Here is a 27,574-nt window from a genome sequence, read left to right as displayed (position 1 = left end):
CAGCCACTGCAGCCCCCTTTTTCATCCCATCCTTCTCCCCGGCCCTATTGCGCGAACGGCCGGCAACCTTGCTCAAGGTGACACTGCTTCTGGTCTCGTAGGTCAGCGGCGTTGGTCGGTGTGCACTTCAGCCGCCCTCAACTGCAGCCAGCAGCACCTGAGCGCTCTCTTGCTTCGACATGTTGGAACCGTTCCCCAGTCCCAGCTCAGCTTCCGCTTTGGGGCTGACTCCCTCAGAATTCCGGTCCATGGTACGGTGGACGCTTCTGCGGCTGGCAACTGGCTGGCTATATTCAACGTTGTGTCCGGGGCGATCCTCGACCTGTCATCGCTGCTCCCAAGCCCGCCAGATCCTGGACCACATCTCATCATTGGCCGGCATCTCCCGCTTCCCCCACAGATCTACACATGTACTTTGTCAGCCGTTGTCCCGTCCCACCACTCCACCCAAACACCAAGTAGTGCTGAATCTCTCCCTGGTCGCCAGCGGTTGGGCCGTGTGCCGCCCCCTGGTCCAGTGCCAAGGTGCTGTCAGTGGCCCGTTAACCCCGAGAACCACTCTATACAGTGGAGTCATAGTGCATATATAGTGGAGCACTAACCACTCTTGTCCACTGGGCCACCTCTTTTCCGTCTCATCTCAACGATCTCCATCTCCTCCTGCCAAAAATCGAAAGGGTGTTGTCGATCCTCTTTGCATGATCTGATGACTCCATGATCGGATCTTTTTTCTCATTCTTGCCCCACCGGGCCCACCACCGCCAAATCCATGACGGACAGAACCTGATCGACGTTCCTGGATATGGTCCAAGCATGGTAAAAGCCTCTCCAGCGAAGCTAGCACCTGTCAACTGATTTTCCAGATGTTACCTATGGCCAAGGTTTGTTGGGATCCCGGCCACCCGCGGTCGAAAAAGAACAAAAGAGCGAGAGAAAAAACAGGGCAGCGGGAGAAATGGGTGAAGGGGGCAGGCGGGAGCTGGAAGAGGCCAGAGAACGAGGTGGTCGAAAAAAAAAGAGGAAATGAGGCAATCGATACCCAGTCTATAACTGATGTAGTTTTCTTCAACTCAGGTCCCACCTTGGCCTTCCGAGACATGATCGATCAATGTTCAGTGAGACCTGCAGTCTGAACTCATGGTAACTGAAATCAATACCTGAAGCCTTGAGTGATCAGCAACAAACAGTTTGTCCCACAAGATTCAGTGATACTTTACCGAGTACCTCATTATACCTTTGAATTTCCCTCCTCTTCATCCACGCAATTCTTCGATCATCATGAACCCCACCGGCAACATCATCGACATGAACATGGACTGGGCCGCGTACCTGACTGGTGTGGCACCATGCCGCTTTCCGCCCTTTAGCCGCTCAGCAAAGAGCGAGACTGCGCCCAACCGCCAGCCAATTGCATCGACAACCCGGGTGCCTGTCGAGCAGGAGGATCGCGAGAAGCTACTAGAGCTGTCTAGAGCCGAAGACCGGGACGGGCTCGGTGCTCTGCTCCGAACGGCCTGGGCTGTGCTCCTGCGCTGCTACACAGGGCAGGACGACGTGGCGTTTGGATTTCAAGGTGACACACCTCATCCCGTCGTTGCACGGTTCTGCCTTGATGATGCCGCGTCCGTCTCCGTGACCGTGGAACGTGCCAAGGCCGACTTTGCCAAGCATCTGCCCCCGGTCCCGGCCGAGCTGATCCGCGCCGGCGATCACCCGCTGTTTGACACTTCCGTAGTGTTGTGGGGCCTACCCAGGTCTTCGGCACCGCGTCGGGTTATGCCTCTGGTAAGTTAGATACTTTGTCAGTTTTCCTAGTCTCACTTCATCGCGACCCTGGCTGCATAGCAAGTCAAGCTAGAGAGACACGTCAAAACGACACCCAAGACATCTCTCTCTTGAGACACCCCAGATCAGTAGCGCGAGGACAAGATCCCTGACCCTGATCTGGACTTGGGCACTAACCCTAACCCATGATCCCTGTCTTCCCGTCCTATAACACCGTTTTGTATACCTAGCCCTAGTGATTATGTTAACAGCCTCATCTATAGCAGCAGCAACCACAACAACACAAGCTCCGCCTCCTTGTCAAAGGCGGGGAGTCAAGTTTGAATCTGTTCCTAGAGTGGAACAGTACGCTCTTGGGCATGCCCATGGCACAGGGCAACCTCATCGCCAGCACCTATGCCAAGATCCTATCGGCTCTTCTAGCGAGCCCTTTGGATGCCACACTAGGTACGCTGCCCGTTCTGAGCCGGGCCAACGAAGACCAAGTACAGTTGTGGAACAACGATGTGGTGATCGACCCAGTGGACCGGTGTGTGCATCATGTCATTGCCGACCAGGTGCTGGATCGTCCGGATGCAGAGGCCATCTGCGCGTGGGACGGCTCGCTCACCTATCGTGAACTCGACGCTGTGTCAGGTCGGCTGGCTGCACGCCTTGTTGGGTTGGGCGCAGGACCCGAAGTCCTGATCCCACTTTGCTTCGAGAAATCGGTACGTTGCATACCTACGTGACACGGTACGGCAGCCTTGCGAGAAGGTGTGTAGCTAATTTGGCATGTATCAGAAATGGACAGTAATTGCCATGGTTGCAGTCCTGAAGGCCGGTGCAGCCTTCGTTCCTTTGGACCCCTCTCATCCCGTAGAGCGACTTCGGAGTCTCTGTAATTCGGTGGGAGCAGACATAGTCCTCTGCGCTCGTCAACTGGTGCCAACTCTTACTCAGGTGGGGCTGGAGACAGTACTGCCTGTGGATGACCAGACTCTTGCGGAATGCCCCGAGTTGCCGTCTGATCAGCCTGGTCACTCTGTCATGACCAATGTGTCTAGCAGCAATGTTGCCTATGTCATCTTCACATCTGGCTCTACCGGCAAGCCCAAGGTAAGCAACATCATCTCTCCTCTCCCATCTTGCTGCTCGATGTTCGCTGCATCACAAATACCTGGTAACTGACTGAGTCGTCCACAGGGTACCGTTATCGAGCACCGATCCTTCTGTTCCAGTGCCAGATCTCATGCTCCGGCACTTCGAATCGATGGCACCTGTCGAGTGTTGCAATTCGCAGCACATACATTTGATGCTAGCCTGGTGGAGATCCTGACACCACTCATGGTTGGAGCATGTGTTTGCATTCCCAACGAACAAGACCGGCTGAACGACCTCGCCGGGGCCATGAGCCGGTTGCGAGTTGATCATGCCGTTTTGACACCATCCTTTGTCGGTTTCCTTACCCCTGCTACCGTCCCTCAGCTTCGTAGGCTAGTTCTTGCTGGTGAGGCCATGTCACCTACGCACGTCACAACGTGGTCTCACATCGAGCTCGTCAATGGCTACGGTCCGGCCGAGAGCTCCGTCGCTGCTGTTGTCAACCCTCGCGTCGGCCCTGCCACCGAGGCCACTGATATTGGCATGCCTTGCGGTGTTCGTTGCTGGCTTGTCGACCCCACCGACCACACCCGTTTGGTGCCTGTCGGCTGTGTCGGTGAACTGCTCTTGGAGGGCCCGAGTTTGGCTCGAGGCTATCTCAACGAGCCGACCAAGACTGAGGACAGCTTTGTCTGGATGCATGGTCGACGCTTCTACAAGACGGGCGACCTTGCGAGATACAACTCGCCCAAGGGCTCTTTGAGCTATGTCGGTCGCAAAGACACACAGATCAAGTTCCACGGCCAACGTATCGAACTGGGAGAGATCGAACACCACATGGCCGTTGATGAAAGCGTGAAGCATGCCCTAGTCCTCTTGCCCAAGCAGGGGCCATTGGCCAAGCGCCTGATTGCGGTTCTTTCCCTTCCGGACTCTGTCGGGTCTACCACCACCAGCTCCACTGGTACTTCAGTGTTGAGGCTGACTGAGAACTCTACCCTGACTGAGCCTATTCTTCAGGGCATCCGTGAGCGACTGGGCACCCGCCTCCCAGCTTACATGGTGCCCTCCACTTGGCTATGCGTCGATGAAATTCCGATGTTATCGTCGCGAAAGATGGACCGCAAGACCGTGTCGACCTGGGTTGAATCAACCCTCACCAACGACCAGTGCCAGCAAATTATCATCAGACAACAGGTTGCGTCCAACACCGACTCTGTCGATGCTGACGGCAAGGGTCCCGACAATACCCCTAGCGATGCCAATCTCACAGACGCCGAGTCCAAGCTCCGTGGTATCTGGAGTTTGGTGCTGAATCTTCCTGCTGATCAGATTGATGTCGACAACCGGAGCTTCCTCAGCCTTGGTGGCGATTCCATCACTGCGATGGCGTGTGCAAGTCAGGCCAAGAAGGCAAACATGGGACTGTTGGTGCAAGACATACTCCGTGCCAAGTCTCTGAGACGACTGGCCGAGTGTGTCAGAGTCCTTGCAGAGCCGGAAGGACATGAGGCTGAAGACAAAGAAGAGGAACTAGCTCTTAACAAGCGGTTTCCGCTCTCACCCATTCAGCAGTACCACTTTCAGGCTCGCCGGCAAGCCGAGGGCGATGAGCACTTCAATCAGAGCTTCTGCCTCCGACTTGCGCGGCCCCTCGATGAGGTTGTGGTACGGAATGCCCTCAGAACTGTAGTTCATCGGCATCACATGCTGAGGGCGCGCTTCGAACAAAGCCCGGAGACTGGCGAGTGGCAACAGTACATCACCGCTGATGTGGAGGGCTCTTACCGCCTTCGCATGCATAGCAGGATCTTAATTGCTGGTGAAGCCGATGCAAGCATTGCTAGCGCCCAAGGTTGCCTCAATGTCCGTCAAGGTCCACTCATCGCAGCCGAGTTGTTTGTAGCTCAAGGTCGCGATGATGGACACCAGGTACTCTTCATGACAGCACATCACCTAGTCATTGATCTGGTGTCTTGGAGAGTGGTACTAGAGGAGGTAGAGGAGATTTTGGACAACAAGCCCTCCGTTATCCACAGATCCCTCCCATTCAGAAAGTGGAGTGCTCTTCAAGCAAGCGACTGTCAAGTCAAGGATCTTGACAAGCTGCTCCCGGGATCCGATCAGGTCCCTCCAGCACGCTTCGAGTATTGGGGTATGCAAGAGCGCCCAAACTTGTACGGTGATGTGGCCTGTGAGGGCTTCGAGCTTGATCCAAATACAACGGGTCTTCTGCTGTCAGATCAGTGTCAAGCACCTCTTCGAACAGAGACAGTGGAGCTTCTCCTGGCAGCCCTTCTCTGGTCCTTCCGCACAGTCTTCACAGACCGCCCCATGCCAGCCATCTTTAATGAGGGACACGGCCGTGAGCCTCCCCGACCAGAGATTGACATCTCTCGTACTGTTGGCTGGTTTACCACGCTATTTCCCGTGGCCTTGTCACGGCCCAACAGCTTCGTGGATGCCCTTATCCAAACCAAGGACTCTCGGCGCAAGGTGCCGGGCAACGGTCGTCCCTATTTTGCGGCACGATTCCACACCAACGGTGGACGTGAGCGATGGGCTACTCACCACAAGGACATGGAAATCTCGTTCAACTTCCTGGGTCGATACCAGCAGCTCGAGCGTGTTGGCGCTTTGTTCCAGCCTGCCTCGGGTGCCCTCATGGCCGGTGAAGCACATCCAGGCAGCCCAACAGCTGACTTTGGCCACATGGCTCTTCGATTCTCCCTCTTCGAAATCTCGGCCGTCATAGTGCGCGGTGCTCTGCGATTCGGCTTTGCTTGGAACCGCCATATGCTCCACCAGTCGTTGATCCACGATTGGGTTGCTGCCTGTCGCCAGACCTTGATCGATGCCACAAGGGCCCTTTCCTCGCTCAGATATCGCCTCACGGCTAGCGATCTTGCGCTTATCCCCGAGCTGAAGCCCGCCGACCTTGCTACCTTTGAGGAAAGTCGCCTCCCCGGACTGACAGGAGGTCGAGGATGGGAAGCTGTCGAGGACATCTATCCGGCCTCACCCATCCAGCAAGGTCTCTTGATGAGTCGAACCAAAGACGGAGACTTCTATGCTGTCCGGCGAGTGCTCCGCTTCAAGCCGCATGCAGACTTTTCCTTGAGCGCGGATAGGCTTGTGCAAGCCTGGAAGGGTGTTGTGCAACATCATGCGCTGCTTCGAACCGTCTTCGTTGACGCGATCAGCTCTGTGCGGGCTGGCGGCTATGACCAGGTGGTGCTCAAGGATGTCGAGCCTTCGATACAGCTGCGGGAATGTCTAAATGACAACGAGATGCTGGCAATGGCCAAAAGCCTGCAGCCCATGAAATACCAGGATAATAATGCCACCCAGCACCGCTTCTCAGTCTTCCATACCGCCGAACCCAGCAATGGCATCATCTGTGTTTTGGAGATGAGTCACACGGTGATGGATGGTGCATCCATGGACCTTTTGCTCCGCGACCTTGGCCGTAGCTACGAAGGGACTCTGAATGGGTTCCCGAAGCCACTCTTCAGCCCTTTTGTTTTCAGCCTTCAGCAGCGTAATTTGGATGAAGACGTGGCTTTCTGGAAACATCATCTCGAAGGTGCCGAGCCCTGCCACTTTCCAGTTTTAACCGATGGTCTCGTCATCCCGGACCACCAGAAGGAGCTTCGTTCGCTTCGCATCTCATTCCCTGAGCTCAGCTCCTTGCGATCATTTTGCCAAGAGACTGGAGTCACTCTGCCAAACGCTTTCCATGCCGCATGGGCAGTTACGCTGGCCCGTTATACCGGCACCGATGATGTTTGTTTCGGTTATCTTATTTCCGGCCGTGACGGCGAGCACGTCGAGGGCTCGGAAGACGCAGTCGGGCCTTTCATCAACATGGCCACTCAGAGGGTGAAACTTGAGTCATCTGACGATGCCCCTATGTCTTTGATGAGCCTTCTTGAAGCAGTGCAAAAGGAGCAGCTTGAAAGCATGCCATACTCTCAGGCATCTCTGGCTGAAGTTCAGCATGCTCTGCATCTTCCCGGTGGGATGGCACTGTTCAATACGTGCATCTCGTATCGCCGACTTCTCCAACACAGAGCCGAGACCAAGCCAGGATCGCTTGTTTGGGAGGATGTAGAAGCTATCCATGACCCTACAGAGTATCCAATTTCGGTCAATGTCGAGGTTGACGATGATGGCTGGGCTGCCATTGACATTGACTACTGGACAGACTCGGTCATCGACGCCCAGGCGCAGAATGTGGCTGCAACCTTCCTCCAAGTTTTGGCCAACATCGTCAAGCACGCAGAACAGCCCATCTCGCAGCTCGATTTCGTCCACGACACTAGCAAGGAGCTCATTTGGGCATGGAACAAGAACATGCCACCAAACACAGCGGAATGTGTGCACCGCATGGTGGAGAAACAAGTTGCTCTTCGACCCAATTCACCAGCCGTTCGCGGATGGGATGGTGACTTCACCTATCAGGAAATGAACACTCTGGCCAATCGCCTTGCTGAGCATCTTCGAGGCTTTGGTGTCGGGCCAGAAGTTTTGGTGCCTGTCTGCTTTGATAAGTCATCGTGGACCGTCATTGCCATGCTTGCCGTCTTGAAAGCAGGCGGAGGCGTTGTTCCCCTCGACGCTACTCACCCCACCAATGCATTGGAGGGCAAGGTCCTTGACGCGGGTGCCATCATCGTCGTTGCTTCAGAGACACGTGCCTCCATGTTTGAGACGATGGTACCGTACGTGGTGGCGGTAGGAGCAGATATGATGCAGAGTCTCGAGGATCTTGTTGTCGAAGACGACCACACCGAGTCCTCACCAGAAGATGCAGCATTTGTTATGTTTACTTCCGGCAGCACCGGAAAACCGAAGGGTGTAATTCTTTGTCATCAAGCGCTCGTCTCCAGCGCCCTCGCACATGGATCAGCGCTAGGTTTGGGGCCACATACACGTTTCCTGCAGTTTGCAGCTCACACTTTCGACAACAGTCTGGAAGAGATGTTCACCAACCTCATCCATGGTGGCTGCGTTTGCGTTCCTTCGGAAGAAGACAGACTCGGGGACCTCCCGGGCGCCATCAGGAGGCTTGATGCCAACTTTATGGATCTGACGCCCACCGTGGCGGCATTGCTCCGGCCCGAGCAGGTGCCGAGCATTCGTGGTATGGCTGTTGGAGGGGAGGCTCTGACACAGGAGGTTCTCAATATCTGGGGCGGCGCGATCCCTGTGCACAATCAGTACGGGCCCAGTGAATGCTCTATCAACTCGACACACCGTCTCCACATTGACGCCAATGGTGATGTTGCGAATATTGGCACCAGCGTTGGCAGCGTTTCGTGGGTGGTGGACCCTCGCGACCACAATCGATTGGTACCCATTGGCTGCGCTGGCGAGTTGTTGATTGAGGGGCCCATCCTGGCCAGAGGTTATCTCGAGATGCCCGTCGAAACGGCGAGGGTGTTTGTGGAGATGCCTCACTGGGCTGCCCTGGACCCGTATCACTCAGAGAGAGGCGCCAGGAGGATGTACAAGACGGGAGACTTGGTAAGGTATAACTCGGATGGCTCGCTAATTTATTTAGGTCGAAAGGATACCCAGGTCAAGCTGCACGGGCAGCGTATCGAACTCGGCGAAATCGAACACCATGTGAAGGCGTGCCTTCCAGAAACCTCCCAATCCTCTGTCGAGCTCATTTCAGTCGGACAATCTCAGAAGGCTCTTGGCGCCTTCATCTGTCTGACCCAGGAGGATCAGTCAGATGAAAAGATTGCTATTTTTCCCATGACCGCCCCTTTCCGATCCCTTGCCCAGACCATTGTCGACTCCATCTCCACCAAGATGGCCGCTTATATGGTACCATCTGTTTTCATCCCCGTCACCAAGATGCCCCTGACGTCCTCTGGAAAACTCGACCGAAAACGACTACGCAACATGGCACAGGCGCAGTTCGAGAAACTCGACAAAGACGACCCCAACGGTATCACGGCCTACCGACTCGGGGCGAAGAAGAGTGGTGGGCGGGCTCCTGAAACCGCCATGGAAAAGGAACTTCAGCAGCTGTGGTCGACCGTTCTCAATGTTGATCTTGAAGCCATTGGCGCCGACGACAGTTTCTTCCGTCACGGTGGTGACTCGGTCGGAGCTATGCGTCTCGCAGCGGCTGCACGACAGAGGGGTCTCGTTCTCGCGGTTGCCACCATATTCCAAACCCCAAAGCTCTCTGAAATGGCGAAGGATATGAAGACAAGTGAGTCTCACAAGTTCGGATCGTTGAACGAGGCAGTCAACAACGAAAGCACTGTCGATTATCTGCCCGGGCCAACCAAGGCGTTCAGCCTCATTGCCTCAAAGGCTCCGCAGGACATTGAGGCTTTGCGCCAACAAGTAGCCTCGTTGTGTCGGGTCAGTCCTGAAGTCGTGGAGGATATCTACCCCTGCACGCCACTCCAAGCAGGCCTTGTCGCAGCTTCACAAAGACAGCCCGGAGCATACGTTGCTGTCAATGCATACAAGCTGCCAGCCGGGACAAACTTGGAGCAATTCAAGCAAGCGTGGGCAAAGGTCGTTGCGTCCGAGTCCATCCTCCGTACAAGAGTTGTCTTTGTAGAAGATCTCGGCTTCTTGCAGGTTGTTGTTCAAAGCCCAATCTCCTGGACCACTCTGAAGGACATCAATAACCTCCCCGAAACCTCCCGCCACCTACCACCACACGATGGCGGTATCCTGTCTCGCTACGCCATCGCGGGAGAGGAAACCGATTCCCCGACTTTTGTATGGACCGCTCACCATGCCCTGTATGATGGATGGAGCTTGCCAACGTTGTTGGGCCGCGTCGAGCATCAGTACCACCACCCCGAGGCCCCTCTGGCGCCAGTGCCAAACTATTCACGCTTCGTCGAATACCTGTCCAACAGCGATACAGTCACCTCGGATGCGTTTTGGATCGAAGCTCTCTCCGGTTCTGCAGCTCAGCAATTCCCTTCACTGCCACGCCCGGGTTACGACGTAAAAGCCACCAGCCAAGCGCGGCGATCAGTGCGGTTCACCCGTCCAAAAGAGACCGAGGTGACAATGGCGTCTCTGTTACGAGCAGCATGGGCGGTTGTGGTGTCCATCTACTCTTCGTCAGAGGATGTCACATTCGGTGAAGTGTTGAACGGACGTGATGTTCCTGTGGCTGGCATTGAAGACCTCGTGGGCCCAACCTTGACATCAGTTCCCAGGCGCATCCGCATCGACCGATCGCTCAGCGTGCAAGAAATGCTGCTTGAGGTCCAAAGACAACTGAACGGTGCCATCCCCCACCAATTTGCCGGACTGCAGCGGATCCGAACACTCAGTCCAACTGCTGCTGCTGCATGCGACTTCCAAAACCTCCTTGTTATCGACACAGCTGAAGAGGTGGCGGAAGATAGCCTCTGGAACAACCTTGCCGGCGGAGGGTCGAAGCAAGGTGCGGACTTCTTTAGTTATCCGCTCAACGTGACGTGCACTGTCGGCTCTGGGGGTGCTTCAAACGACAGCACCATCGAGTTGTGTGCTTATTTCGATGCTGGCATCTTGGCCGAGTGGCAGGTGGTCCGGATGCTGGGCCAGTTTGGAATTGTGCTGGAGCGACTGTCTTCGATAGACAATCAGACAACAAGAATCGGGGAGATCGATCTGATGGGTGCTGAAGATAAGGAAAGGGTACGGGAGTGGAATCAGACTCCGAGTCCGGTTGTGGATCGTCGCGTGCATGACATGGTGCTCGAGGAACTGATTCGGCGGGGTAGCGGATCGACAGCCGTGGTAGGATGGGATGGAACCTTGTCGAATGGAGATCTCGACGCGCTCTCGGCGGTGCTGGCAAGGGAGCTATCGTCAAAGGGAGTCGGGCGTGGTGACGGCACTCGCTTCGTTCCCTTCTGTCTCGAGAAGTCGGTGTTTGCCGTGGTTGCACTGCTGGCCATCCTCAGGACAGGAGCAGCCTTTGTGCCACTGGACCCAGCCCACCCAGTCGAGCGCATGAGGGAGATTGCAAGAGACTGCGACGCCAAACTTATTCTGTGCTCCCCGCAGTTTGAGAGCACCTGCCTCCAGGTTGTCGACACCATCGTTCCTGCCGATCTGGCTAGTGTCAAGAGGCTGCTCGCAGCCACCACGGAAAGTGTTACTGGTGAGTTGACCCCGCCTGCCTACCCACCCACCCACCTTCCCATTCATTATTGCTAACAATGAAATGATGGATCAGATCAAGGACAGCTTCAGCTCCATGATGTCTCTGTCCCAACCGACCCGGCCTATGTCATCTTCACCTCGGGCACAACGGGCAAGCCCAAGGGCACCCTCAGTATGTTTTCTTCATTTTTCATCTTCATCTTCACTGTCTCTCATACTGACCGCTGCTCTCTTCCCGTCATCCTTAGTTTCCCATGCCGCCTTCTGCTCAGGTGCCGCTGCCCATGGACCAGCCATGCTCATGAACCCTCCCTTCCGCTTCCTCCAGTTTGCATCTTACACCTTCGATGCCTCGATGGTTGAGATCTTCACCACTCTCATCATGGGTGGTAGTGTGGCCGTTCCTCGTGGGGAAGACCGCACCAACGGCAACATTGCCTCTGTCATGGAACAGATGGAAGTGACCATGACCTTGCTCACTCCCTCCTTTGCCCGTGTCCTGAAGCCCAGTGATGTCCCTCACCTCAAGACACTGATCCTGGGTGGTGAGGCCATGACGCAAAGCCATATTGACACCTGGGCTGACAAGGTCAACTTGGTCAACGCCTACGGCCCGAGCGAGTGTGCCGTGGTGGCTACTGTGAATCCCCGCATGCACCGCGCAGCCATCCCGTCCAATCTCGGAAGAGGAATTGGTCGTTGCTGGATTGTTGACCCCCAGAACCATAATCGCCTCGCACCACTTGGATCCGTTGGTGAGCTGCTCATCGAGGGTCCCACACTGTCGACCGGTTATTTGAGAAACGAGGCCAAGACCAAGGAGGTGTTTATCGAAGATCCTCAATGGGCCAAGGCGGAGTCTCTGCGCTTCCCAGACATGCCACCATCTTCTCCGCGCCGCATGTACAAGACCGGAGACCTTGTTCGCGTGTGCGACGATGTGTCTGGCGAGATGTTTTACATGGGACGCAAGGACTCGTCTCAAGCCAAGCTCAACGGCCAGCGCCTGGAGTTGGACGAGATTGCTCACCATCTAGCTGCTGATGATGGCATCCGACATGCTGTGGTCACCATCCCCAAAACAGGTGCATGTGCCAACAGACTTGTTGCTGTTGTCTCTCTTCGATCAGCTCCCCAGGAGGCTGTGGACCCGACTATCAAGTTCCATATGGTGACGTCCAGGCAGGCGTGCGACGCCGTCAAGCAATCAGAAGACCGATTACGACAGAAGCTGCCACCGTACATGGTGCCTTCAACATGGCTTGTCCTTCAAGAAATACCGCTTCTGCCGTCTGGAAAACTTGATCGCACCAGTGTCGTCCGGTTTGTGGAAAATATTGACGAGGAGACTCTGGACACAATCAACCGCGCCCTCTCGTCTGCTGTCGACTCAGTTCACCAAGGTCACTCTGCCACACAGGATGATGTTGTTTCTGTGGAAGAGAAGCTCAAGTCTGTCTGGAGCCAGGTGCTCAATATCACACCAGACAGAGTTGGACGCAATGTCTCCTTCCTGCACCTCGGAGGTGACAGCATCACCGCAATGCAAGTCATGGCTCGCTGTAGATCACTGGGCCTCACTGTCACTGTGCGGGACATCATCAGCAGCAAATCGGTCCATGACCTCTCCCTGAAGGTTGACGCCCCTCGCCATCAACGACAAGGCCCGAAGGCCGACGGCGAGGACCAACACGACTTTGACCCATCACCGATCCAACAGCTGTACTTCGAACAGCTGATGGGTGGCAATACCCCATCTGCTGGATCTCGGAACTTCCACCAGTTCAACCAAAGTGTTCTGCTGAGGCTCGCAAAGCACGCTACCGCTCATGATCTTGAGCGTGCCATCCAGGCCTTGATCACGACACATTCGATGCTCCGCGCTCGGTTCCGTCGCGGGGGCACGGGACACTGGCGGCAGCGCATCACAACTGATGTCAGGGGCTCATATCGTTTCAAGACACACGCCATTAGCGACCAAAGTCGAATCGAGAAACGTGTTCAGAATTCTCAAAAGGTGCTCGATATCCAAAACGGCCCCTTGTTGGCAGCAGACTGGCTCACGGTCGGCAAAAGCGACAAAGATGTGTTCGTCTTCATCACGATCCACCATCTCGTGGTCGACGTTGTCTCGTGGGGCATCATTCTCCAGGACCTGGAAGACTTCCTGGCCACTGGGAAAATCAAGGCCCCTGCGTCACTGTCTTTCCAGACATGGAGCCGTAAGCAGTCTGAGCAGGCCCAGTCGCAAAAGAATGGCTCCTCGTTGCTTCCGCACCACGAGCCTGCAGCCGAGGACCTGCAGTACTGGGGGATGATTGGTACCTCGAACGTTCAAGGCGATGTTGTTGAGGGTGCTATTGTTGAGTTGGACGCAGACACAACTAATCTGCTGCTTGGGCCGGATTGCCACAAGCCCCTCCAAACTGAGCTGGTTGATGTTTTGCTTGCAGCCTTGTTGGTTTCATACCGCAGCGCAACACCCGACCGGCAAGGTGCACCCACGATTTATAATGAAGGACACGGACGTGAGACGGGGGATGACACAGTTGATCTATCAAGAACTGTTGGATGGTTCACAACTCTATCGCCAGTGCACCTGCCAGAAGAGTCTTCCTTGGGTAAGACAACATGTGCCTGTTCTGTTTTGGAACATCATACTAATCTCACTGTATTTCTCGTAGATGGAGATATCGTCAACGCGATTCGCTGGATCAAAGACTATCGACGTCGTTTGCCCGAGAAGGGTCGCCCATATTTTGCTTACCGCATGCTCACCTCGGAAGGCCGCGAAAAGTACGGTCACCAGTGGCCCGTAGAAGTGGCCTTCAACTACCTCGGGCAGATGCAGCAGCTCAGCCGTACTGACAACTTCCTGCAAACCTGCGATGATCTCTCAGTGAACTCGGAATTTGATATCGGGAAAGACGTTCCCCGCTTGGCACTCATTGATGTGTCTGCAGTTGTCTCAGCAGGGCGTTTGAGGCTGTCGTTCTCGATCAACAAACACATGAAACGCCGGGATGCCATCAACACGTGGGCGAAGAACTGCCAAGGTCTTCTTCGAGAGGCCGCCGAAAGATTGATGGATCGTGCACCCGAGAAAACTCTCAGCGCATTCCCACTGTTGCCCCTAACCTACTACGGCCTGGAAAGTCTCAACGAGAGACTGCGGTCTATCGAGGTCAACCCCAGCAACGTTGAGGACGTCTACCCCTGTTCGCCGATGCAGCGCGGCCTGTTGTTGAGTCAGCTTCGTGACCCCGAAAAGTATGCCTACAGCGCCGTTTTTGAGGTTCAGTCTTCCGCGGGAGAGGTCAACCCGGAACGGCTGCACGATGCTTGGCAAGTTGTTGTCCAACGCCACGCAACTCTCCGGACGGTGTTTGTGGATACTGTCGGTGATGAGGGTTTGATGGACCAGGTCGTATTGCGCGAGTTCCCCGGCAGGGTTTATACCATGACCTGCGAGGACGCTGGTCAAGACGCTGACAAGGCCATTGTTTTCTGTCTGGAGCAGATTCAGGGCATCGACTACAACGAAAAGAAGCCATCGCACCGCCTCATAATCTGCAACACGGCTAGTGGACGGACCTTTTGCAGACTCGAGATCAGCCATGCGATCTGCGACGGTTCTTCGATACCAATACTGCTCGATGACCTGGCGGATGCTTACGGTAATGGGGACGATTCAAAACCCATCAAGATCCAAAAGTCTGCACCGCTTTATCGCGATTACATGGCCTACATCCAGTCTCAACCTCGTGCCGACAGCGTTGCTTACTGGAAGAACTATCTCGACGGCGTTGAGCCTTGTCTGTTTCCCGCTCTCTCGGACGGCCACGCTCATACAGAGCCATCACTTGGGTCTCACATCATATGCTTTGACCGCCATGTCATGGGTGAAGTCAACACATACTGTGCTGACTCAGGAATCACACTCTCGACATTGCTTCAATTTGTATGGGCCATGGTTGTGCGATCCTACACGGGTTCGGATGATGTCCTCTTTGGCTACTTGGCATCTGGAAGAGACCTCCCTGTGGCCAACATCGAGCATGCTGTTGGCGCCTTCATCAATATGCTTGTGTGTCGTGTCCACATTCCCTCTGATGCCGAAATTGCTGAAGCTTTAGACACCATCAAGGGTGACCTCGCGGATGCCATGGCACACCAGAGCTGCTCCCTTGCCGAAATGCAGCATGAACTGCGACTCGCCGGCTCAGCCCTTTTCAACACGGCTTTTACCTACCAGAAGCGAGGCCGTGCGCAGTCTTCTCCTTCGCAGTCCGATCTCCGGTACCGCGTCGTGAGTTCGGAAGACCCAAGCGAATATGTTGTGGCCGTCAACGTCGAGGCCACGGACGACAAGGTCGAGGTTCACTTCAGCCACTGGAGAAATATCATTTCGGACGCTCAGATCAGAAACGTTGCCAACGCCTTCCAGCAGACTCTGTGCGATATCGTCACAGATAAAGGGGATGACTGCACTGTGGCTGAGATTGACATGGTCGGCCCAGCCGGGCTCGGCCAGATCTGGTCGTGGAACAACTATGAGCTACCGTGTGTGGAGCGGTGTGTACACGAAATCATATCGGAGCACGCTCTTCAACGTCCTTTAGACACCCCTGCTGTTTGTGGGTGGGATGCATCCTTCACCTATGTCGAACTCGAGGCTGCAGCATCAGCCTTGGCCCGCCATCTCGTTGAATGGGGACATGTTGGCCCAGATACCTTCGTGCCGCTCTGTTTCGAGAAATCTGCCTGGACTGTTGTGGCTCAAATTGCCGTTCTCAAGGCTGGCGGTGCGTTTGTGAATCTGGATCCCAGTCACCCAAGCGGTCGGCTCGAGCAGCTCATCCAGGATGTCGGGGCTCAAATCGTCCTCTGCTCCCCTCTGCATCAGCATAAGATGGCCAAGATTGCACCAAAGACCCTCATCGTCAATGCCGATTCCATCACTACTTTCTCTCAGGAGCGGTCAGGGGCAACTTCTTTCCCAGCGAGGCCAACCAACGCCGCCTATGTCATTTTCACATCCGGCACGACGGGCAAACCAAAGGGCACAGTGATTGATCATGGAGCATTCTGTACAGGGGCTCTCGCTCATGCTCGTGCCATGTTCATGCACTCGGACTCGCGCGTCCTTCAGTTTGCTTCCTACACATTTGATGCAAGTGTCATGGAAACACTTTCTTGCCTGCTCGTTGGCGGTTGCGTGTGTGTCCCGTCAGATGAGGCCAGGATCAATGATCTTGCAGCTGTGATCCGTGACATGAACATCACCTGGACCTTGCTCACGCCATCAGTGGCGAGCACCGTCAAGCCAGAAAGTGTTCCTTGCCTAAGGACACTTGTCACGGGAGGCGAAGCGATGGCAGCGGGTCACATTGAGCGCTGGGGTACCCAATGCGCACTGGTCAACGCCTACGGTCCTACAGAGTGCTCAGTGGTGGCCACTACCAGCACCAAAGTCAATGAGTCGCATCGCGTATGCAATGCCGATCGGTCCAGTATTGGCAGTGCGGTAGGTGGTCGTGTCTGGGTTGTGGACCCCCAAAACATCCACCGCCTGGTGCCTGTGGGTGCCATTGGTGAGCTTGTGGTTGAGGGAAGACTGGTCGCTCGAGGCTATCTCAACAACAAAGAGCAGACAGACAAGGCGTTCATCCGATCACCCCCCGAATGGATGAGCCACCCGGTCCTTGAAGGCATCGAACAGACCTATCCACCAGGTCTCACTGTTGGTATCTACAAGACCGGCGATCTCGTGCGATGCAACTCGGACGGATCCATCTCCTACGTGTCTCGAAAGGACACACAGATAAAGTTAAACGGAAGACGCATTGAGCTTGGCGAGATCGAATCTAACTGCTTGGCGGGCCTTCCAGCGGACTCGCAGCTCGCTGTCGATATCGTCACTCCTGCCAGCAGCCGGGCCGCAACAAAGTCACTGGCTGTCTTCTTCTGCTGCAAGGTTATGGAAGAGGCTGCCGATATACCTGCTGGGTTCTGCCTCCTCCCCATGAGTGACCCACTCCGTCAGGTTGCCCAAGCCCTCAAGACTCACCTCATCGCCGTCATTCCTGCCTACATGGTCCCACAGCTCTTTGTGCCTGTATCTGGAATGCCCTGGACCAGTGCAGGGAAGCTTGATCGTAGACAACTGCGTCGAGCCATCGAGGAAGATGTCAGCAGAGAGCTTTTGGCCGGCTACAGGTTGGCTGCCGCCGCTGCCACCAGCAAGCGCCGCGAACCAGCCAGCGAGGTTGAGAAGAAGTTGCAAGGTTTGTGGGAAACCGTGCTGGGGCTGCCGAGTGGTTCTGTGAGCCTTGACGATAGCTTCTTTGGTTCTGGCGGCGACTCCCTCACTGCCATGCGTCTTGTGGGCGCTGCACGCGCCCACAAAATGGTTTTGTCTATCTTGGATGTATTTGAGAAGCCCACCCTCGCCGAGATGGCACTCGCTTGTGTTCGGGAACAAAACACGACAACGTCAGTTCAGCAAGCACTTCAGCCATTCGACCTCGTGCCCTGCCCCAAGACGAAGCTCGATACCCTTCTCCATGAGGTGTCTTCCCGTTGCCATATGGACCGCCAAATGATCCAAGACATATACCCATGCAGTCCATTGCAAGAAGGACTTGTTGCTCTTGCCAACAAACAAGAGGGTGCATACGTGGCTGTCAATACTCTACAGCTTCCACACAACGTCGATATGGATTGCTTCAAGGCAGCCTGGCAGAAGGCTATCGATGACACGGATCTCCTACGAACTCGGATAGTCCACACAGCCACTTCCGGGTTTCTGCAGGTGGTCACCGCACCTCAGCCTGTCGTCTGGCATCAAGATGACCACCTAGACGAGGCTGACTTGCGAGGCAAGGCATTAGGGCATCAAAACGGTGGCGAGCTCACTAGGTATTCTTTTGTGAAGCACGGCCACGCTTGCCACTTTGTCTGGGCTATCCACCACGCTCTTTACGATGGATGGAGTCTCCCTCTCATTGCCCAACGAGTCCAAGAGACTTACCGCCAACTTCAAATGTCCGAAAGAGCCAAACTCTCCTTGCCCGACGAACCCAATAGCCATACTCGCTACGCCAGTTTCATCCAGTATTTGGGTCAGCGCGATGTTTCTGCCTCGGAGATGTTCTGGACCAACCTCCTTGATGGCGCATCGTCGGTTACACATTTCCCGCAACTCCCTGCAACTGTGGCATCTATGAATACTATGACGAAGAAATTCCGGGCAGAGACATGCAAGCTCAATCTCGGCCGAGCACAGGTTCTTGCAGACATCACAATCCCCACCCTGATTCGGGCGGCTTGGGCCATCACCCTCGGCGCTTACACTGGGACTGAAGATGTAATCTTTGGTGAGACGTTGTCTGGTCGCAATATCGACCTACCCGGCGTCATGGAGATGCCAGGACCCACCTTCACAACAGTCCCCACAAGAGTTCGGCTATCACGAGATATTCCCGTAGTGCAATTACTACGCAACATCCAGGCGCTGACAAGCCGGTTGGCCCCTCACCAACATCTGGGACTGCAGCATATCAAGAAGCTTAACCAAGACTGCGCGGGCGCTTGTGACTTCCAGAATCTACTGACGATTCAGAGCTCGCCATCTTCCCGACAAAACACCGAGTTTGCAGACGTCCCCTGGGACTTTCAAGGGGGGTCTTCCACAGAAGGCTTCTTCACACATCCGCTTGTGCTCGAATGCACCGTTTCTGATGCGGGCATCCAGGCGACCATTCACTCAGACGAGGATGTCCTTTCAGACTGGCAGACCAAGCGCCTTGTGCAGCAGCTCGAGTCTGTTTTGCAAGCACTTGCCAGTGCCTCCAAGAGCGTCAACACCACTCTAGCCAGCATCCAAGTCATCAGTGCCGATGACCAGGCGATCATTGCCAAGTGGAACCGCATCAACGCCCAAGGAGATATAGAGCACGTCGTTGACTCGTGTATTCACAGTCTCTTCTTGAGAGAGGCTTCCGCACATCCAGACCGCGTTGGAATCAGTGCATGGGATGCTGAACTCACGTACGGCGAAGTCAAAGAGCACGCGACTCGGTTGGCGTTCCGTCTGAGGCAGCTTGGAGTCGGCCCAGAGACCATGGTCCCAGTCTGTGTTGAGCGGTCTGCTTGGGCCGTAGTCACGTTGCTGGCAATTCTTCTGAGTGGTGGCGCATTTGTGCCCCTGGATCCCGATCATCCTGCTGCTCGACACAAGGATATGATAGAGACAGTCAGCCCACCATTGCTGCTCTGCAGTCCTGCATACGCCACCCGGTTCCAGCATCTCGTCAAGACTTGCCTGTTTGTGGACAGCGACATTATCCGCGGCCTCCCTTCGGGTGGCTTAGGACTTGTCAATAAGAATGGCGCCCGCCCTGACAACACTGCCTATGTTCTCTTCACATCGGGCAGCACCGGGCGTCCGAAGGGTGTCGCGGTTGCTCACCGTGATTTCTGCAGCAGCTCTCGCGGCTACGCCCGTGCAACCCACATTACGTCGTCCTCGCGCGTTCTGCACTTTGCCTCGCTCACCTTTGATGTCGCCCTGATGGAAGTGCTTACGCCCCTGACGCTGGGAGGATGTGTCTGCGTTCCTACAGGAGAAGAGCGGCTGCATAACCTTGGCGAGGCGATTGTAAGACTGCGCGCCACATGGGCATTCCTCACACCGTCAGTGGCCCATTTGCTTGACCCTGATATCGTCTGCCCTACGCTCAAGACTCTTGTGTGTGGCGGCGAGGCCATGTTGGCCGAGACTGTCGAGCGCTGGGCTGATCGTCTGGAGCTCATGAACGGCTACGGTCCTACCGAAGCGTCAGTGTTGGCTGTTGTGAACCCCCGTGTTTCAATGGAGCGTGATTCAAGCATCATTGGTCGCGCAACAGGGGCAGCACGTGCGTGGGTTGTGGATCCTAGAGAGAACTACAATCATCAACTGGCACCAGTTGGAGCTGTGGGCGAGCTTGCTATTAGCGGTCCACTCCTCGCTCGGGGGTATCTCAATGACCCTCAAAAGACAGCCAAAGTGTTCATCGACAGTCCGGCGTGGGGACGCGGCCCTGCTGCTGGAGCCGTGCCCGCCACTCGTATCTATCGCACCGGAGATCTTGTTCGATACCGACACGACGGTGCTCTAGAGTTCTTCGGCCGCCGAGATGGCCAGGTCAAGGTCAACGGCCAGCGGATTGAGCTGGGTGAGATTGAAAGCCGCCTGTCTGTTGATGATCGTGTAAGCCTGGCATTGGTGGTCCAACCCAAGGCAGGGCCTTGCAAACGACAACTGGTAGGCGTCCTCACCCTTGGTGGTGATGCTCACAGCCATCCCAACACTGGCGACAATCAAAATGGGGACGAGGTCTCCATCACTCAAGATTGTTGTCCAGTTGCGGGTTCCGCTGACCGTCTTGCCCGAGTTCGCACTGCCATTGCCGACATTCGGAGCAACCTTGGAGACTCGCTCCCGCACTACATGGTTCCTTCTGTGTGGGTTGTTCTTGAGAGGATGCCTGTGGTAGTGTCGGGCAAGTTGGATCGAGTCAAGGTGGGAAGATGGGTTGAGAGCCTGGATGACGCGGCGTATGAACGGATATCGCACGACTTTGGGCTTGCAGGGGAGGATGAAGAAGAGATTGAGGTGACCGGTCCCATCAAGACTCTGAGAGACATCTGGGCCAAGGAGCTCAACATCCCCGCAGATCGCATCAAACTGAACAAGGCATTCCTTAGTCTTGGTGGCGACAGTATTACAGCCATGGGCGTGGTCTCGCGTGCCCGTGTCGCCAAGATCAAACTGTCGATTCAGGATGTTCTTCGCTCCAAATCTATCGTCCACCTTGTGGAGCTCGCAAAGTTCTCGCACTCGGAGCCATCTAGCAACCAAGGACCCAAGGCTGAGAGCGGTGAGGACAAGCCATTCCCTCTGTCACCGATTCAGACCTTATACATGAGCTCTACCACCAAGTACTCAGGCGACGCACGCTTCAACCAAAGCTTCTCTGTCAGTGTTGCACGGCATATCACATCCGACACCATCAAGCAGGCGATCGAGTCGATCGTTGCACGACATAGCATGCTACGCGTGCGATTCAGTAAGACGACCAGAGGTACCTGGCAGCAACAAGTCCAAAAGGTATGTCCCTTGATCGCCTCCTCATGTCTCGTGATGCCCTCGAATACTAACGAAGTAATCAGATACAGGCCAATGCCTACTGCCTCGTACAACACCGGGTCAATTCTCGCCGTGATATTCCTGCCATCGTGGCCACGGCTCAGAACAGCTTGGATATTGAGAGGGGTCCTGTGTTCCGAGTAGATGTTTTTGACGCCATGGCTGAAGACGAGACCATCATTTCCATGATTGCCCACCATTTGTGCGTCGACATGGTCTCATGGCGTATCATCGTCCAGGACCTTGGTCAATTCTTGGAGACGGGTTCGTTGCCCCAGGACGAACGCCTTTCCTTCAAGGAATGGTGCACCATCCAAGCTGCCAACACCGCATCACTTGACAAGGACACTCTCCTCCCCTTCAAAGAGGTCCCAGCTGATCCCCTGTACTGGGGTGTGCGCAACCCTCTGGCATACGGCACAACGGAGACCAGAGCATTCTCACTCGACGAGAGAAACACAAAGATGGCTTTGACTGATTGCCACAAGACGTTCAGAACGGAGCCATCTGAGCTGTTCGTGGCAGCTATTGGCCACGCATTCTCTATGGTCTTCCAAGACCGGGTCACACCCACAATCTACACCGAAAACCATGGGCGTGATCAAGCGTCGGATTCTGAAGTGGACTTGACTCAGACCGTCGGGTGGTTCACGTCGATCTGTCCTTTGCATGTGCCGGGCGGGGTTGATGAGGTAGATACGGTGCGCAGGACCAAGGACATGCGACGCAGCATCCCAGAGAACGGTCGTTCGTACTTTGCCAGGAAATGGCTGGATCCTACCGCCAACAGAGAAAAGTCGACACCCATGGAGGTCCTTTTCAATTACCTTGGAGGTGGTGTCCGGAATGTCGACGATGCAGACGACTCGATTGTGAGGGCAGTCGACCTCGCTGACCATGAAGGGCTAGTAGCCGATGTGGGACCCCAAACACCAAGGCTTGCTTTGTTCGAAATTTCCGCCATTGTGGTAAACAACAAGCTTCAGTTCAGCTTCGTGTACGACAAGGGCCTTCAGAAGCTCAATGATGTTCGCCGTTGGGTTGGTCTCTGCAAACAGAGCCTCGAGAAGATGGTCGCTTCTCTCGTCCAACAGCCGGCAGAGCCAACCTTGAGCGATTATCCCCTCCTGACCCCCCTGACGTATGGTAACCTCCACAAGCTCAGTCAGACGGAGCTTCCACGTCTTGGAGTGCACTCTATTTCCGATGTCGAAGACATATATCCTTGTACCCCTGTGCAGGAGGGCATGTTGATTGGGCAGCTACGCGATGTGAACGCCTATTTCTTCCATGGCATCTACGATGTCAAACACGCTGACTATCGTCATCGGTTGGATGCTAACAAGCTCCTGCGTGCATGGCAAAAAGTGGTCGACCGTCACGCTGCTCTGAGAACCGTGTTTGTGGAGAGTAGCAGACGGGGAGCGGTTTTCGATCAGCTGGTGCTCAACAGGGCAGACTCGGGTGCTGTGCTGTTGAGGTGCAGTGATGAAGATGTCTTTGGTCGCCTGAGCCAAGTGACAATTCATGCGTCTGCCAAACTCCGAAAATCCAAGCGTCAACCTCAGCTCCCACACCAACTGACCATCTGCACGACTCCAAGCGGCCGAGTTGTGATTAAACTGGAAATCAACCACGCGGCTGTTGATGGCGGTTCCCTTGCCATCATCCTTCAAGAGCTTGCTTCTGCATACAGTGGGTCTCTCGAGCTCCACGCAGGTCCTCTGTTCAGCAAATATGTCCAGTACATCCGCAGTCTACCTGCCGGCGCCGACACCGAGTATTGGATGACATATCTGAAGGGTATCCGGCCCTGCCATTTCCCCAAGCTCATTGAGGATACTGCCACCGACAGCTCCATTGACAGGAGACTCGGCTCTTTGACCCTGCCATTCGATCGGTTTTCGGAGCTGCGTCAACTGTCAGAGCATGCCCACGTCACCCTGGCAAACATTATTCACACAGCATGGGCTTTTGTTTTGCGAAAGTACACCGGAAGCGATGATGTCTGCTTCGGGTATCTGACGGCAGACCGCGACGCCCCGGTTGATGAGATTGACAAAACGGTCGGGACTCTGATCAACATGCTCTGCTGCCGCATCCAAGTCACTGAAACCCAGGCGCTTGAAGATTTGTTCCGTGCGACTCAAGATCAGCATTTGCAGAGCGTGTCGTTCCAGCGTTGCTCTCTCGCCCGGGTTCAGCACGAGCTGGGCCTCGCCGGGAAGCCGTTGTACAACACTTCTATCTCGACACAGAACCATGGGAACGGGAACGATTGGGGACGTGGTGATGGAATTCGGCTCGAGATGGAAAAAGCACACGATCCCAGTGAAGTGAGTCAACGCTGCACCTAATAACCCTTGTGGTAATCTTGAGCTTCGCTAACTCTACGGTCAACAGTATGCTGTCACTGTCAATGTTGACACATCGAGAAATAGCGAGGGTGTGGTCTTTCGGTACTGGACTGATCACATCACGGCTGAGCAGGCTGAAGAAATGTCACAAACCATGGCCAGCATTCTCAACGCATTCATTTCGCAGCCAGCAAAGTCTGTTGCCGCTCTGGACCTGGCCATCTCACACCGCTCCACTGCCGGAGACCTGGAGCCCGAGAACATTTCTAGCAGCGGACGGACATCTTCCAGTGCCGACTCTTTCCAGACTGTCCCGTCGCAAGGACCACGAAGCACTTCGCACAAAACTACACTTCTGACGTTGTGGAGTGCATTGCTGGACCTTCCACAAGATTCCATCAGCGGGCCAGACAGCTTTTTCGAACTTGGCGGTGATAGTATCACGGCCATGAAGCTGGTTGGTGAAGCCAAGGACCATGGGCTTGCCCTCACAGTCGCTGACGTTTTCCGAAATCCATGCCTGGATGACATGGCTGCGAGCGCAAGCGCCGCCGATACGTACGCTTCAGATGAGTCAACGGCAAACGGGGCCGATGGATTCACCAACATGACAGCCTCCATGCTTCAGGATTCCCACGAATACGAGCGATTCTCCCTTCTGGCGGCATCCAATGTTGACGCTTTCCTTCAGACGGACATTGTCCCTCAAACGGGTGTCTTTAGAGGGGGGTTGTCTGACGTTCTTCCCGCCACCGACTTCCAATCGTTGGCAGTTGCCGGCTCGCTTCTCAGATCTCGCTGGATGCTCAACTACTTCTACTTGGATGGCGATGGGCTTGTCAACTTGGTCCGGTTGAAACGAGCATGCTTCCGTCTGGTGCAGTCTCTGGATATTCTCCGCACCGTCTTCGTGCCTTCGGGCGGGCGATTCCTCCAAGTAGTTTTGCGGACAGTTCGACCAGCCTTCCACGTTATGGAGGTGGAGAACGAAGATCAACTCGACACTGCTACACAGGAGATGCAGAGACGGGGTGGATTTGAAGGAGAGCTCGACGTCGATGGGGAGACAACAGCACGTCTCGGCGAACAGTTCGTGCAGTTTACGGTTCTGCGCTGTCGCCAAAGCACTCGCCACAGAGTCCTCCTGCGGATTTCTCATGCCCAATATGACGGTGTGTGCTTCCCAAAGATCCTGGATGTTCTTGTTGCCGAGTATCGTGGCGAGTCGGTGGAGCGTCCACCATCTTTTGCAAATTATCTACGTGCATCTGCTGGCACCTTGACATCGGAACATTACCAACACTGGAAGAAGCTTCTTCACGGTTCATCCATGACCGAAGTTGTCCGCCGCATGGGGCCAAACTATCGGAGAGCCGGGACTGGAGCAACCGCCTGTCTGAAAAAGGTTGTTTATTTGCCCCTTGTGGACTCGGGACGCGTCACCACCGCAACTGTTGTCAAGGCTGCCTGGGCCTATGTCCTGGCGCAAGTCTCGGCCAGCAACGATGTGGTGTTTGGCCACACTGTCAGCGGCCGCAATGCATCAGTCGCCGGCGTTGAGAGTATGATTGGCCCTTGTCTCAATCTGCTTCCAGTTCGTGTCAAATTTGGCACGGCCGGCAGCACAGCGAGGAAGGTTCTTAATCAGGTTCAGGAGCAGCAAGTTGCGAATATGCCACACGAGGTTCTTGGCTTCCGTGAGATTGTTCGCCATTGCACCAGCTGGCCTCGCTGGACCTACTTCACCACCACAGTCCAACACCAAAATGTCGACCAAAGCACTCATGTGAGACTTGGCGATGTTGACTACCGCGTGGGGTGCGCAGCAGGTGCCGACGAAGACTTTTCTGATCTCTCTATCTTTTCACAGCGAGCGGAAAGTGATGGAGCTGATATGTACGAGATAATGCTCAGCTTTGCCGAAGACGGCCCAGTTCCCCGCGATTTTGCTGAGCGTGCATTGGACATGCTCTGCAGCGCCGCAGAATTGTTTTGCGCCAACCCTGATACACCACTGCCGTCGGACACTGAGATTTCTGGCGCCGCTCATCAGTTGCCGTTCAACGATATTTCCACACAAGACAACGACGAGGGTACTTTTGCTGTATCCCGCTTGCGACATGTCAAGAAAAGCCAGATCGACAACCTCTCTACACTGGTCAAGAAGGCTTGGTTCCAGGTACTGAGTCTGCCAGCGACGGACGATACCATTGACATGGACACATCTTTCTTCGCCGTCGGAGGAGACATTGTTGATCTTGCGCAGGTAGCATTGCTACTGGAACAAAAAGGTCTGCCGGAGCCCAGGTTAGAGGATTTGATTGACCATGCCACCTTGAGGGGTCACATGGCTGTCGTTGCTTCTCTATCTGGCGCGGTCTCAACTACCGATGACAGGAGAACCACTACGGCTGGGCACCAGGGTGACAGAGCTAGCATTTTGACGGTGCCTAGTGTCCATCAGGACGACAACTCGTTTGCCAAGGTGGTGAATATTGTGAGGATGGCGAAGAAGTTCATGGTTAAGCCTAAGGCTAAAGGACAGAGGGTGCAGGCTGCTATTTGAGCAGATGGCGTGGGCAAATGTTAACGAGGGAAAGATAAGGGATGGGATACTGACCAAGTGAAAAGGGGACAATGCCGATGTGGTGAGACAAGGTTGGCAGGTATTCGGGTAGTTTTTGTTTTTCCACTGTTTTTACAGTCTCTTGATTTCAGTTGGTATTTGGAGTCGTTACTTGGAATTTCTGCAGATTTTTACAGAACACGAGGTGTTGGGTGGTGTTTATATCTAGGTGGTTTTATTCTCCTTTCATAAGTTCACTTTCTAGAACCAAACTTGTGCTACTACTCTACTTATCACTCTCAATCTTTGTGAACGTTCGTACTGGTACCTACTTGACTTTGTGCCGCCATCCAAATGTTGTCCTTTTCAACAGCCCGATGGCTCTCAGCTCATTGCAGACAAACGTCATATCACCCTCATTCAACGCTAGCAAAACCTCCCATTTACCCTCTTGTTCTTCTGTCCCTGCCTGTCGTTCGTTCCCCTGGCGTCGCGGAAGGATGTTCATGCTCCCGTCGTTGGCGCTCCACGTTTTCCTCGCCCAGTCTGGCCGGCTGTTGACCGTCCCGAGGATACTGAACCGGACGTCTGCGCCGAGGAAGCTCCAGGAGGAGTCAAGTCCGGTTGTTTACTGCTGGACTGTGTTTTGGTGGGCTATGGCGAGGTCATGTGGCGGAGTGGAGGAAAGGTTGCTAGGTGCTTGGATAGTGAGGGTGATGTTGGGATCGGTGGAGGTGCTGGCGGTGATGGATTGGATGCTGTAGCGGATTTCGGAGGGCGGCGGTGGCGATTTGTGCAATATCGGAAGGGATTTGGGGTTGATGGTCGGGTGAGGAGGGAGCAACAGGCTTTGACGGGGGAAGTTGAAGGCCATGAGGGTGAGATGTACTGGGAATTGACTGTGGAGGTGGGATTGCTCTGCTGTTGAAGTCCTTCTTAAGATTGATGCAGCTTCCGGTTTCGGATGTGACGGGCAGCTTAGGGTCACCAGGAATGGTTTCGAGCACTTGAAGTAGACTGATTCCATCACAAACAGTGTGATGTGAGGCAATACAGAGAAGCAAACCACCTTCAACGAAGCTAGCCTTGAGCGTCAGGGGTTGGCAACTCTCGCCTGGTGAGAGAGAGAGAGATAGAGAGAAAATATCTTGCTCCACCAAAGCAGGCGGAATACTGAGGTCCAGGAGCTGCTCGTATGTGTAAGGGAACTTTTTCTTGGTCAGGACTTCATGGCAGAAAACCTCATGAGGAAATACATTGATATTGAAGTTGTTGAGATCCTCGCTGTATACGACTTGAGCCGTGGTTAAATCGGCTGGGTGCACGACTTGGCCGGCCAGGCACGGCCAGCGTTTGAAGACCCTGTGCAAGCCTTTCAGGAGATAGTCCACTGCAGCCGGTATTTTGTCGGTGTCGGGGAATCGAAAGCCGTACACAAGTCGT

General features: G+C 54.8%; 3 protein-coding genes across 3 annotated transcripts; 1 reads left to right on the top strand and 2 right to left on the bottom strand.

Annotated features, from left to right (window-relative positions):
- The first annotated feature begins 189 nt into the window (after nucleotides 1-189).
- On the top strand, nucleotides 190-27,197 carry QC764_0071670 (NRPS protein). The gene is made up of 9 exons (XM_062940655.1): nucleotides 190-1,785; nucleotides 2,049-2,495; nucleotides 2,569-2,883; nucleotides 2,971-11,011; nucleotides 11,087-11,185; nucleotides 11,262-13,634; nucleotides 13,698-21,169; nucleotides 21,232-23,544; nucleotides 23,612-27,197. The coding sequence occupies exons 1-9, from the start codon at nucleotides 1,279-1,281 to the stop codon at nucleotides 26,129-26,131; spliced, it is 24,087 nt and encodes an 8,028-aa protein (XP_062800990.1). The 5' UTR covers nucleotides 190-1,278; the 3' UTR covers nucleotides 26,132-27,197.
- On the bottom strand, nucleotides 7,783-9,058 carry QC764_404640 (uncharacterized protein; the record flags this gene model as incomplete). Its single annotated transcript, XM_062946758.1, has 2 exons — nucleotides 8,128-9,058; nucleotides 7,783-8,077 (listed from the first exon to the last, which is right to left on the bottom strand). The coding sequence occupies exons 1-2, from the start codon at nucleotides 8,265-8,267 to the stop codon at nucleotides 7,783-7,785; spliced, it is 435 nt and encodes a 144-aa protein (XP_062800992.1). The 5' UTR covers nucleotides 8,268-9,058.
- QC764_404650 (uncharacterized protein) lies at nucleotides 26,460-27,005 on the bottom strand (the record flags this gene model as incomplete). The annotated part of the gene is made up of 2 exons (XM_062946759.1): nucleotides 26,460-26,706; nucleotides 26,764-27,005. The coding sequence occupies 2 exons, from the start codon at nucleotides 27,003-27,005 to the stop codon at nucleotides 26,460-26,462; spliced, it is 489 nt and encodes a 162-aa protein (XP_062800991.1).
- Nucleotides 27,198-27,574: the final 377 nt, after the last annotated feature.

Source organism: Podospora pseudoanserina, chromosome 4, assembly GCF_035222485.1.
Source record: "Podospora pseudoanserina strain CBS 124.78 chromosome 4, whole genome shotgun sequence".
Classification (NCBI taxonomy): Eukaryota; Fungi; Ascomycota; class Sordariomycetes; order Sordariales; family Podosporaceae; genus Podospora; species Podospora pseudoanserina.
The sequence above is the reverse complement of the archived record's forward strand: the minus strand, read 5'-3'. Positions and strand labels throughout refer to the sequence as shown.